The following is an 11932-nucleotide window of genomic DNA, read 5'->3' on the forward strand; positions in this document are numbered from 1 at the left end:
AGGTGCCAGGGCCATTTGGCAGGGGGAGGAGATGGTATTACAGATTATGGCCTTGTCTTAACAGGTCTTTGGGGCGGTTGTTAATCATGGCTATCCAGTCCCTTAGTCCAGTGCTACAAGTGCCTGGGCAATCACCACCTTATCCTGTTGTCACTGTGACCTGAGCTTGCAAAGGAGCCGCAACACGAGCGCCAGCCCACAGCAGAGCAAGGCTCCGAAAAGACCCACCCCCACCCATTCTTTAAAATAAGAAAATATTGAAGAGATCCAGGTAGACAGTCCTACGGTCAGGGACAAATCAAGTCTGGTAGAATTCACTTCTATAATCGCAAAGCATAACTTCCGAAGCGTCTCTTCAAACTCTACAGTCCAATTCTGTAATAAAAACTGAGATAAAGTTTTAGAAAAATTTGCTGCTCTAGTATAATTTTCATATTGAATAGAGGTAACACAAAGTCCCGCCATTTTTTGTTCGCAGCCCAATTGGGCTAATTGCCACAACATGTCAATCTGTTCCTGAACGAGGTCAATGCGTTGATTCACTAGCATTAATCTTCCCAGGATTTGTGAGTTGGCAGAGACCTGTTCATCTGGTGCTGACGTGACCGAGGCAGACATGATTAATAGTGTCTACTGTCTGTACTGAAGAGGAAAGGGCCAAAGGAGAGGTGGTAACCGTGCCAGCCACAGATGTTGTGGCAATGATGGCAACTATAATGGTAGAGATACCAAAATCTCTCTTCACTCTAAAAGTGCTTAAACTATTAGGCGCCTCAACCGGCACAGATACAAATCTAGGTAGCCAAATTACCAAAGCAAAAGGAAAGGCAGTAGCATTCCAACAAAGTCTATAAAAACAAATTTTAGGAATACATCGTAGGGTATCTTTCCAAATAGTACTATCATTACTAACAAGCCAGATAAAAGGGGGCCAAACACATACTGGTGTGGGTTTAAAGGCCAACTCCCTAAAAGGAGAATAAGAAATGACTGAGGTCGTCCAGGAAACACTTCTTGACCCTGCCCGTCCTTTCCAATCGTATTTTAACTGTCCTTTGGCAGCCTTGCTTCCACTAATCATAACCATGGAAGATAAATCTGTGCAGCTTCTGTTAATGCCACAAAGAAGCCATTGATCAAAGGGATTAGCAACCATGCTGTGGACTGGTTATAAATTTGGATATACTGACTGGTTTTATTAGGGGAGGGAATGATCATAAAACATAGGCTCCCCTTCAAAACATAACTATTGTTAATTTCCACAGCGTCTTATTGGAAAAAAAGCATGGAAACACCTGAGCATTATGCATCACTGGCATAGGAATAGGGAATGTATTCATTATGGCCCATCTCTGAACCCCCAAAATACTAGGAACCCAGAGATGGAGGATCCACAGCATCACTGGGCTGTTGGTCGCTGGCAGCATCTTGGTCCGGTTCTCCGACCTTCCTTGTTAATCTCTCTGGGATCCAAAATGGGCTTTCTTCATTCTGTGGGAAAACACAAACAGCTCCCCTGGATCTTATCAAAATAGGATCCGGTCCTTTCCATTTATTAGCCAGAACATCTTTCCATTTCACTAGATCCTTTGGTCGATCAGGTTCTGCGAAGTGGCGGTCAGCCGCTGTGCGACCATGATCATCTAAATTTAAAAAATTGAGAGTAAAGAGTGCCATAGATATGGCTACTCTGGGAACTGGGGGAAGGATGTCTTTCATTCCCCCTTTCTGTTTTAATAGATAAGTCTTCAAAGTACGATGTGCACGTTCAACAATGCCTTGTCCTTGTGGATTATAAGGTAGACCTGTCAGATGAGTAACCCCCATCTGCCTGCAAAACTGGGAAAACTTTTTGGACACATAAGCTGGTCCATTATCTGTTTTTAGAATCTTAGGTTGGCCCCAAGCACTCCATGCCTCAAGACAGTGTTGAATTACGTAGGAAGCTTTTTCCCCCCGTCAATGGTGTAGCTGACAGAACTCCAGAACAGATATCAATGGAGACATGTAGATATTGTGACTTCCCAAAAGAAGGTATGTGAGTCACATCCATTTGCCAAATTTGTAACGGCTGTATGCCCCTGGGATTAATTCCCACATGAGGGATTGATAAGAATTCACAGCAATTCTGGCATTGCACAACAATATCTCTTGCCTCTTTTCTGGTGATAGAAAAATGGCGTCGTAGAGTCTCTGCCATTACATGAAAAGTATTATGAAACTTCTTTGCCAGATCTAAGGGGGACAATAGGACCATAGCCATCACCCTTGTGGCCCTGTCTGCCAGCTCGTTGCCTCTGCTCATAGGTCCGGGGAGTCCAGAATGAGCCCGAATATGTGTAATAAACACTGGGGCTCTCCTTTGTAACAAAGCTTGTTGAATTTTCAAAAAGATGTCATGTACAGGGCTAGAAGATTTAATAACCCCCGCTACTTTGAGGAGATTCACTGCATTCACCACATAAGCAGAGTCAGAAACAATGTTAAGGGGACCTGGAAAAATCTCAAGAACCTCTAATACAACCATGCATTCAACCACTTGAGGAGATGTCATAGCATAATGTTTGGATACCACCTTGTCATCCACCACGTATGCCCCTATGCCAGTGGCAGATCCGTCAGTATAGACGACAAGCCCTCCTTTGATGGGGCCTGTAGAAGTAACTCTAGGAAATACAAGGGACTGTCTCGATGCAAATTGTAATATGGGATGTTTAGGATAATGATTATCAATTTTTCCCAGAAAGGTAGACACTAATATTGCCCAATCATCAGAAGAAGCGGCTAAAATTTGTATTTGGGCAGCTGTATAAGGCACAAAAAGGGTGGCTGGCTCAATTCCAAAATGAGTAATGGCTGCCTTAACACCCCTACATGCAAGTTGTGCAACCGCCCCTGGATACCAATCAATTCTTTTGTTTGGGGATATATTAGGGTGAATCCATAATAGGGGTCCCTGTTGCCACAAAACAGCCATCGGTAGACTTGCTGTTTTTAAAATACATAGAGCAAAAGGTAAAGAGGGATCAATACGCTGAAGTTGTGCATCCTGTAATGCATCTTCGACTAATTGCAAAGCCTGACGGGCCGCAGGGGTAAAACTTCTGGGAGAAGAAATATGTGGGTCCCCTTCAAGAATGGCGAACAGAGGCTTAAGTTCTACTGTGGGGATCTTTAAAAATGGCCTGATCCAATTTATATCTCCCAGCAGTTTTTGGAAATCATTAAGGGTGCGGAGGCAATCTCTGCGGATCTCAACCTTTTGAGGACGTATACAAGTGGGAAAGATAGATGTTCCTAGAAATTCTCCCGTACTAAACAGTTGCACCTTTTCTGTAGCTATTTGTAAACCCCATCGCCCTAACAGGTATGATAACTGTGGATAAACCCTCTTCAGAGTCTGAACCTCTTTATGAGCAATCAAAATATCATCCATATAATGAAGAATAAGAATGGCAGGAAATTGTTGTTGTAAAGGCTCTAAAGCAGCTTGCACAAAAGTCTGGCAGATGGTGGGGCTATTAGCCATGCCCTGAGGCAAAACCTTACATTGAAACCGGGCCAGCATGATTAATAGCAGGCAGTGTAAAGGCAAACCGAGGTCTATCTTGAACACACAGTGGAATGGAAAAAAAGCAGTCTTTAATGTCCACTATGAGAAGAGACCAGTCTTTTGGAAGAGCAGAAAGGATGGGGAGCCCTCTCTGCACTTGGCCCAGCAAATTCATCTGTTCATTAATTGCCCGGAGGTCATGTAACAACCGCCATTTCCCAGATTTCTTCTTGATTGCAAAAATGGGTGTATTCCAAGGCGAAGTAGAAACTTCAATATGGCCAAGGGTCATCTGTTCTTTTATTAATTCTGTGATGGCCTCTAATTTTTCAGAGGATAGTGGCCATTGAGGAACCCACACCGGATCCTCTGTTTTCCAAGGTATGGGCAGGAATCCCTCAACGGCCCCTAGGAAAAACCCAGACCTTTTCTATCTTGTTTATTGGAGGGTGAAATAAGTTTGACCCTTCCTTGGCTAAACTTGCCCAAACCACTTCCTTGTTCGTATCCCATTCTCGTCATCATTGCTTTAGCCTGTGAGGAATACGAGGTGATATGGGGTGACTCTATAGGATATTCATTGGACAGGGTGAAGCCCATACCTTGTAAAATATCTCTTCCCCAAAGATTAACAGGAAGAGGGAGCACATAAGGAATAAATCTTCCTTTCCTACCATCAGGTGCCTCCCAATACAAAGCAGTAGAACTGATGGAAGGACTAGATTGATACCCTAGCCCCTGTAGGGAATGGGAGGACTCAGTAACAGGCCATGTCTTGGGCCACCATTGTGTGGATATAATACTTTTGTCTGCTCCGGTATCCATAATTCCCTCAAAGCTTTTTCCCTGTACCTTTAGGATTAATTTGGGTCTTTCATTTAATGATATCATCAGATAAGCAGAATCATTTCCTGAGGAGCCAATCTGTCTTGTGTCTGTTTCTGTCTCATCTTCCATACCTGGCATAAGCAATAATTGGGCAATACGATCACCCTTGCTGATGGAGAACACTCCTTTTGGGCTAGAGGCCAAGACTTGCAATTCAGTAGAATGTTGAGTGTCTACTATGCCTGGCAAGACTATCAAGCCCTTTAGTGTAAGTGACGCTCGGCCCAATATAAGTCCCAGGGCCCCAGGGGTTAACATTACAGGTTCAACTGGGACTGGCTGGACTCCCATCTGAGGGATTAATAGGAAATCGGAGGCGGCGCGCAGGTCCAATCGGCACGGTCGCCCTGGGGGGACTCTGATCGTTCTCTCTCCTGAACTTCCTGGGTTTTGGTCCAACGGATCCCATATCTTTGAGGGCCCTGGGACCGAGGGCCCGCCACTCCGTTTTTTTTGTCATCTAAAGGAGGGAGAAGCCGGCCCTTCATGTCTCTAATGGAACGGCATGAACTGGCCTTATGGTATCCTTTGCCACATCTGTCACAGAGCGAGGGAACACCTGGTTTCCTGTTAGTCGTGGGGCAATCTCTCTTAAAATGACCAGGCTTGCCACACCTATAACAGACCTTAAGATTAGTTTTATCAACTGGGCGTCTCTGTGACTGGAGAATGGCTGCCGCCAATCCGGCGTTAGTAAGGGGTCCACCAAGCTCGCGACAAACCCGCAGCCAGTCTTGTAACCCCTTATGTTTTCGTGGGGCAATGGCTGCACGACATTCTTGTGTGGCTTGTTCAAAGATTAATTGTTGAATCAGAGGCTCCATCGGACTAGTATCTCCAAAAATACGCCCCGCAGCCTCTGTCATTCTAACCACATAGTCTGAGAAAGATTCTTGAGGCCCCTGAGCTATCCTGGTAAATTGTGTGTTGGCCTCTCCTTTCTTGGAGAGTGCCTTCCATGCCTTAATGGCTGTAGCTGCAACCTGAGCGTAGGCTCCCCCAGTGGTAACGGGTTTGGTCTGCAGCATAGGCTCCCTGGCCTGTCAACAAGTCCATTGTCCATTCCCTCGGTTCAGGAGTGAGAGCGACAGCGTTGGCGCGAGCCTGTATTTGTGCGGCTTCGTACCGTAACGCCTTCCATTCCATGTATTGACCCATGCTGGGAAGGGCTACTTGAACAATCACTTGCCAATCTGCGGGAGTTAAGGCATTGCTGGCAAGTCTATCTAATTGTACCAAAGTAAAATTGGCGTTGGGCCCATATTTACGAACTGATTCGGCCAATTCTTTTAGTTGAGTAAAGTCTACAGGAGCGTACACTCGCCCTCCATTTTCTGTTTCAAAAACAGGGAAAGCTGTCCTGAGCTTCTTCCTGACTTTCTCTGAGAGCAGGGAATATCCCGAGTGAGGAGCATATGGGGGAGGAGGAATTGAGGGGGCCGAGGGAACCGTTTTCTTAGGGGGCTTCCTCAGAGGCTTTCTGATTCTACGCTCATCAGGATGGTATCTCTCTGCCTCGTACTCTGCTGCTTCCTCGTCTAACTCCGCCTCCTCTGTAGAATCTAATGACTCCTCACTGGAGTCCCCAGAGGAACTCTCTGCACTGTCGATAGTCAGTGCCTCTAGGTTGGGGTAAAGCGAGCTTTTCCCGTTAGGGGGTATCTCTCCTTTTTTAGGAGGGTTCTTTTCTTCAGCTGAAGGGTGTTCCTTTTCCTTTTGTTTCGGTACCTTTTTCCTACGCGTGCCCATCCTCTCACTGCGTTCGGTTTCTGACATGCTATCCTGAACATCTTCTAGCGTAGCCTGTCCTTTCCTTATGGCTATCTTACAGTTTTCATCTTGTAGGCAGTTCTTAATAAGTTTCCAGATCGCAACTGTGCCGTTACTCAAATCGTTGTCATCGAGGTGCCTTTCTAAGTCCTTTCCCAGTTTATTCCAAGAGGGGAGAGCCAAAGACCCAGAGACGGCAAACCAGGGGGCAACGCGATCCACCTCTTTTATGAAGTTCCTCAAAGTCCTGTTAGCAATTTTAATATCCCGCTGTTTGAGTACGGCCTCCAAAGTAGTGATTACTGACTGTGATGAACCCATGACGGCCGCGGCTTATCTACGTCCGACTAACGGCCGGGGAGTCAAGAGGAACTTTGTCCCACCTTTATCTACAGGAGGGAGAAAGAGACAAGACCAGTGTCACTGGCTATTTACTTCAGACTACTTTGTCACTAACAATGGCCACCGCGAAGACAGAGCAAAACAAGCACCATGAAAATGACAGCCAAGCACAACCCGAATATTTCAGGAATAGACATACCTCTCCGAACTCACCCCTGCAGTTCTGAATCCTCCTCTATCGAGGGGTCCTCCAAGGTGCTGACGATGGCAAGGTCAAGTGTCCCGGGTTTCTGGCACCAGTTGTCCCGCACAACCTCCCGCCAGCAGGAAAGACGCGTCACACTCAGGATCCTTCTGCAGTATAAGCTTTAATGCATCTTGAGAGGGAGAGCATAAGCTTCACAAACGAGGAGGGACCCCAAGGGCCTAAAACCCTTCCCTTATATAGAGAGCTAAGCTCGCCTGGGACGTGGCAGTCTCTGATGGGCTCCTGTTGCCTCAGGCCACATGACATGTTCCAACTGTCAGATTAATCAAGGCGGGAAAACCTTCCAGCGCATGCGCACAGACTTGTTAATGGCAATGATGTGATAAGGATAGCTTCCCACACCACAGATATGGGGAAGGACCCTCATACCCGTAAAGGGAATGCCCCAGATCCAGTTCCCTTATGGAGCCGAGGACTGATATGCCTGTCCAATACCACAGAAGGCACAGCTAACCAGCTACCACAAATATTGATGAAAAAAATAGATACCCTCACAAAGCCAGGCCCAACCATAAATACAATGAATAACAATTTACATCCAGGGAAGAGAAATCTCCCTGAGAATCCCCTTCTTTTTTCTTTCCAGGTAAAAATGAATCACCCATGATGCCTGCTGTTAGAAGTTCTAATCCAGATGGGCCAGAAGCCAGGATCCTCACCCTTACCCTCACCTCCTACCTTTTCCCACCTGCACAAGGTCCCCTGAAGCTTGGCAACTGCAAGATCCTGCTTGGTAACTGCAGATAGACTCAAAGCAGTGTACCATATCTTCTGAAGAATAGCAGGTTGCAGTCCTCTTTGCCCCCACGAATAACTAGGACCCGCCGGTCAGGTCAAGTGGCACTCAGACGTGGGGGTCGAGGCACAGACCCCTCCGGACGGACCCTCATTGAGAGGATGTGCGCACGACATCAAGATTGATCGAGATAGAGATCGTAGCCCGCGACCTGTCGTCCTCGGAACCAGGTTGATGCTGCCATCAAGAAGACGGTTGAAGTTCATTACCATCAGCTGAAAATTGAAGAGGATCCAGAAGTGACTCCGCAGGAGACTGACACAGCTGCCAGCTCCCCTGCCTCCCCCTACGGTCGACCCCTAGACTTCCATGCCCTCCAGAAGGGTTCCTGGTATGCCTGGCTTTGCCCTCGTTTCTCTCGCTAGAGAGCTTGGCCTCTTGATCACCACAACAAAAATTGGCTTTTTCCTAAACTAAGGCCGCCCTTGATATGGCCGCTAACATTGGGGAGCCTTCCTTTATGACAATATTGCACCCCAAACTGACAAATGGTTGGTAACTTGAACATTTACAAGAGACTAGGATGGCTGTGAGTTAGCCCAATGACGGGATTATTGTAGGTCCACTTCCCAGGGGCCCACCCAATGCAGCCGAAAAGGAGTGTGTGGTGCTGGGAGTGGGTGCAGCCTACATGGCCTAAGACAGGGCTCTCACCCTCCTTTCACCCACATCTGAGTCCCTTGACGTTGCCCATCGTCAACAGCCTAAAACCTTCGACCATCGATGTGACTCGTCTCAAATCAGTGTTTTGGGGTTGTGAACTTGTCTAAGACCCCCCATAATTAGAAATCCAAATTCAAAATTCACATAGTTGGGATTGATCATAAGACGCCTTCTCTAACTAAACAGAGAAGGGGGAGATGCCAGAAGCCAGGACCCTCGCCCTTACCCTCACCCCCTACCTTTCCCCACCTGCACAATGTCCTCTGAAGCTTGGCAACTGCAAGATCCTGCTTAGCAACTGCAGATAGACTCAAAGCAGAGTACCATATCTTCTTAAGAATAGCAGGGAGACCATAACTCAAGCAGTGTACCATATCTTCTGAAGAACAGCAGGTAGATCATAATTCAAGGCAGTGTACCGTATAGACCATGACATGTTTCAAGGCACAGGCCAAGAAGATTTTGTACTTTTCCACCACGTGGCCCCTCTTACCCCCTCCCCTTGTAAAACATGCTATAAAAAAGCATTTCATGTTCAAAAAAAAAAAGAAATTATAGAAAAAAAAGGCATGTGCCACCTCTGCCCACCTTTTTATGTATTTTTAATTAAAATAATAAAAAATCTTAAAAAAAAGAAATATGTTCTTTTCTTGAGCGACACAGGTAAAGGCACAGGATGAACAATAGTTACTCTTAAAATGTAAAGGAAATGTTATTTGAAGGTGAGAGAATTGTATGGCCCATGGCATACATGACACATGGAGATCAGAAGAGAAGGAGAAGTGAAAAAATACAGTGAAGTGTGGGGAAAGGAGCACAGCTGAGCAAGGAAAATGTTATTGACAGAAATCCCCACAATACCCTACACCCAGAATCCATTTGCTCCTTGAGCTTTCTCTGAGTACTGATCCTTAATGGATGTCAACTTTTCTTTACACAATTGTGTGAGATCATCAGATTTCTTTCCCATGGTCTGCTCAAATGTAGTAACCAGAGGTCTTCTTGTTTATGTCCTGGTTCCATCTTGTTCCACTCTCTTGCTGTACCAAGCCTCTAACAGCACAATCACTAGAGTCACTAGAACCAAGGCAGCCATTACCATCTGTGTGAGATCTTCAACTGTGTGTCCTTGGTGCTGTAAGGCTGGGGCTTCTGTATAAAGAGTTCAAAGAAGTCAAGTAAAAAAAAGAAATTAAAACAGATGGTTGTGCAGCCAGTCCCCAGTCATGACAGAACTAGATCCTTTGTGTCTATATTTAATTGAGAATTATATGATTCTTAAATGCTCATGAATTTTTCATGTACTATTGGTTTGAGCTTCCCCAAATAAAATATTTCTGTAGACTATATGAAATGCCTTTTAAAACGCTGATTCCTCTAAGAACCTCATGTTTTGGCTAGTTATTTTTCTAGAAAAGCATGTTTTTCTCATGACATCTCATCTTGTAGAGTCTACATGAATTTTCCCTGTTGTTTCTGATTTGGGTGGAAGTCCAGCTTCTCTTTACCAACTCCAGAAGAGGCTTCACCAACCCCTAATGATATCACAAGTTAATATACTCTCCCAGGAGAGCCCTCACCTACCATTTTCAGTGAGAGTGAGGAATTTATTCTTGAATTCTGTCAGAACTGGATAGAGAGGTGAATATTTGAACTCTTAGCCCTTCACTATGACCTGTCTCTTTCCACTTCAACTTGGACCTTAAGTAATTCCAGCTGTCTATAATCCTGTTGTAGACATATGTTTGTGACTTCAGGTTCTTAAATAATATAAGTTACAGATAAGTTATAGTGCATCATGTAAGAGAGCACTTGTATCTGGAGATTCTGTTGCTCTTTCTCTATCGGAGGGATGAAAGTTTGTTGAACTGAACAATTTCCTTACTCTTTTTCTAGGCTAGAAATCTTCTTAGAAAAGATACCCAAGTGACTCTACACACTAAGAAAGGGTGGGTCAAGAGTTCTTACCTGACACCAGAAGGTCAAGAGGGTCGCTTGATTTTGACCACACTTGTGGCAGGTTCCTAAAATAGCCATACTATCTGAATGTCCCATTGTCTTTGGGAGTTACAGAGCCCAGAAGAAAAAGAGACTGGAATGACTGATTTACAAGTTTCTGTGAGTCCATGGTCCATGAGAGGTTAGATTTTTCTTCCTGGATCAGAATGAATCTGCCAAATCCAAGTAATGAACTACACTGCATGATAATACACTCTCCAGAGGTCACAGCAAAATGAGGCCAGACTGACAGACTGGGTTTTTCGTAGGCTCCTAAGATGCGAGAGGCAGTGTGTGAAATGAACTTAAACTACCCACGTTGTCCTCTAGGCTTGAGAACTGAGAGAGGTATTCCTGGTTAGTAGATCTTCTTAGGGGAGATCCTGTGCTGGGAGCCCAGACTGTTCTCTTACCTGTTACCACTAGCTCCAGAGTACTACTATATTCTGACAAGCCAGCAGAGCTATTATAGTAACACTTATATAATCCTGTATAGATGGTTTCTGTGTGTTCGATGTAGAACATGGCCTTGTTTCTGGTTTCCATAGAGATCTGTCTGTCCCAAGGATCTACTCTTCCCTCTTTATGCAGAAGGTACTCCTGGGCCTCCCAGGACCCCTGACACCAAATAGTCACAGATGTATTTTTAGCAATCACCGATCCTGGCTCAGCCCAGATGATGGGTTTTGTGAGGGGTCCTGCAAGGAAATCAAAAGTCGAGTTCCAGTATAATCTTACCTAAGACCAGCACTTAGCACAAAACATTCACAGGAATCACAGCATAAATACCTCTTCCCATGCCCATTTTAAGGAATTAACCCATTGGAGATCAATAAAGAGGTCTGTTCCTCAGAAGGAAGTATCAAATACTGTGATGGCTGGAGACAGTCACCTGCTAGTACTGCAGTCCTTTGTTCCTCAGTAAGACCTGAAAGAAAATTCTCTCTGAGAGCATTATCACTCTGAGAACCAGGGTGTATTCCCTGGGAAATACATATAAAATCAAACCTGTGTGGAGTATTGCCCCTTGGAGACATTAGTGTCCACTCCCCCCTCTTCATATCTCACCTAGATACAGCAGCACTCTGAGCATGGGGATCATGGTGAATCTTGATAATGTTCTTAGCAGTGCTCCTGGGACAGTATACTGTGTTCTGTACTACCAGCAGACAGGCTGTTGTCATTCTGAGGGCAGATTCTTCCTGTTCTGGGTTTGCCACATCATCACTATCATGGGAAGGGGAACTTTTCTTTATTCCTGTGCAGAAGCTTGTTTACATAATCAAGACTCAGAGGAGTCTTTAGAGAAAATTGTCTTTTCTCTATTCCTAAAGTTTTCCATCTATCCTCTCTGTTTTCCAAGCCAGAGAACCAACATTCACATTTCACAGCATTTTAACTTACAAAGAAAAGAAATTCTAGATCTTGGTTATGCAAAAGTGGTTCCAAAGCAGCACAGTATTCTAAGACAAGAAATTTCCATGATCTATCTATTGGAGATCATAACCCTAAGGTGGCTTCATCAACTACCATCAAATATTCCTTAAGGCATGTGTCAGGGCAGACTCTGATCTTTTCTTCCCTAAGCTCCAATTGTGTTTGACAAGTTTTCACACAATGCCCTGATCCACTGACAACCAAGGACCAGCATTTT

At 45.1% G+C, this 11932-nt stretch overlaps 1 protein-coding gene across 3 annotated transcripts; it reads right to left on the reverse strand.

Moving 5' to 3' along the window:
• Positions 1-8865: 8865 nt before the first annotated feature.
• On the reverse strand, positions 8866-11453 carry LOC114627319 (leukocyte immunoglobulin-like receptor subfamily B member 4). Of its 3 annotated transcripts, none has more exons than XM_028775048.1 (4): positions 11347-11453; positions 11171-11206; positions 10692-10976; positions 8866-9432 (listed from the first exon to the last, which is right to left on the reverse strand). In XM_028775048.1, exons 1-4 carry the CDS (start codon positions 11378-11380, stop codon positions 9287-9289), a joined length of 501 nt encoding a protein of 166 aa, XP_028630881.1. In that variant the 5' UTR covers positions 11381-11453; the 3' UTR covers positions 8866-9286. The 3 variants fall into 3 exon arrangements, 2 of the variants coding, with proteins under 2 accessions (XP_028630881.1, XP_028630882.1); XM_028775049.1 differs by having other exon boundaries at positions 11068-11206; positions 11347-11433; XR_003712356.1 differs by lacking the exons at positions 10692-10976; positions 11171-11206; positions 11347-11453 and adding an exon at positions 10249-10555 and having other exon boundaries at positions 9324-9432.
• Between the last annotated feature and the right edge of the window lie 479 nt (positions 11454-11932).

The sequence above is a fragment of the Grammomys surdaster genome, unplaced genomic scaffold (assembly GCF_004785775.1).
Source record: "Grammomys surdaster isolate TR1022 unplaced genomic scaffold, NIH_TR_1.0 252, whole genome shotgun sequence".
Classification (NCBI taxonomy): Eukaryota; Metazoa; Chordata; class Mammalia; order Rodentia; family Muridae; genus Grammomys; species Grammomys surdaster.

Coding starts and splice junctions, on each gene's coding strand:
- LOC114627319 (XM_028775048.1), bottom strand. CDS start 11,380: ATGATCCCCATGCTCAGAGTGCTGCTGTATCTAG. Junction 10,977..11,170: donor AAGGACTGCAGTACTAGCAG/GTGACTGTCTCC, acceptor ATTTCCTTGCAG/GACCCCTCACAAAACCCATC. Junction 9,433..10,691: donor TCTGGAGCTAGTGGTAACAG/GTAAGAGAACAG, acceptor CTCTTTATACAG/AAGCCCCAGCCTTACAGCAC.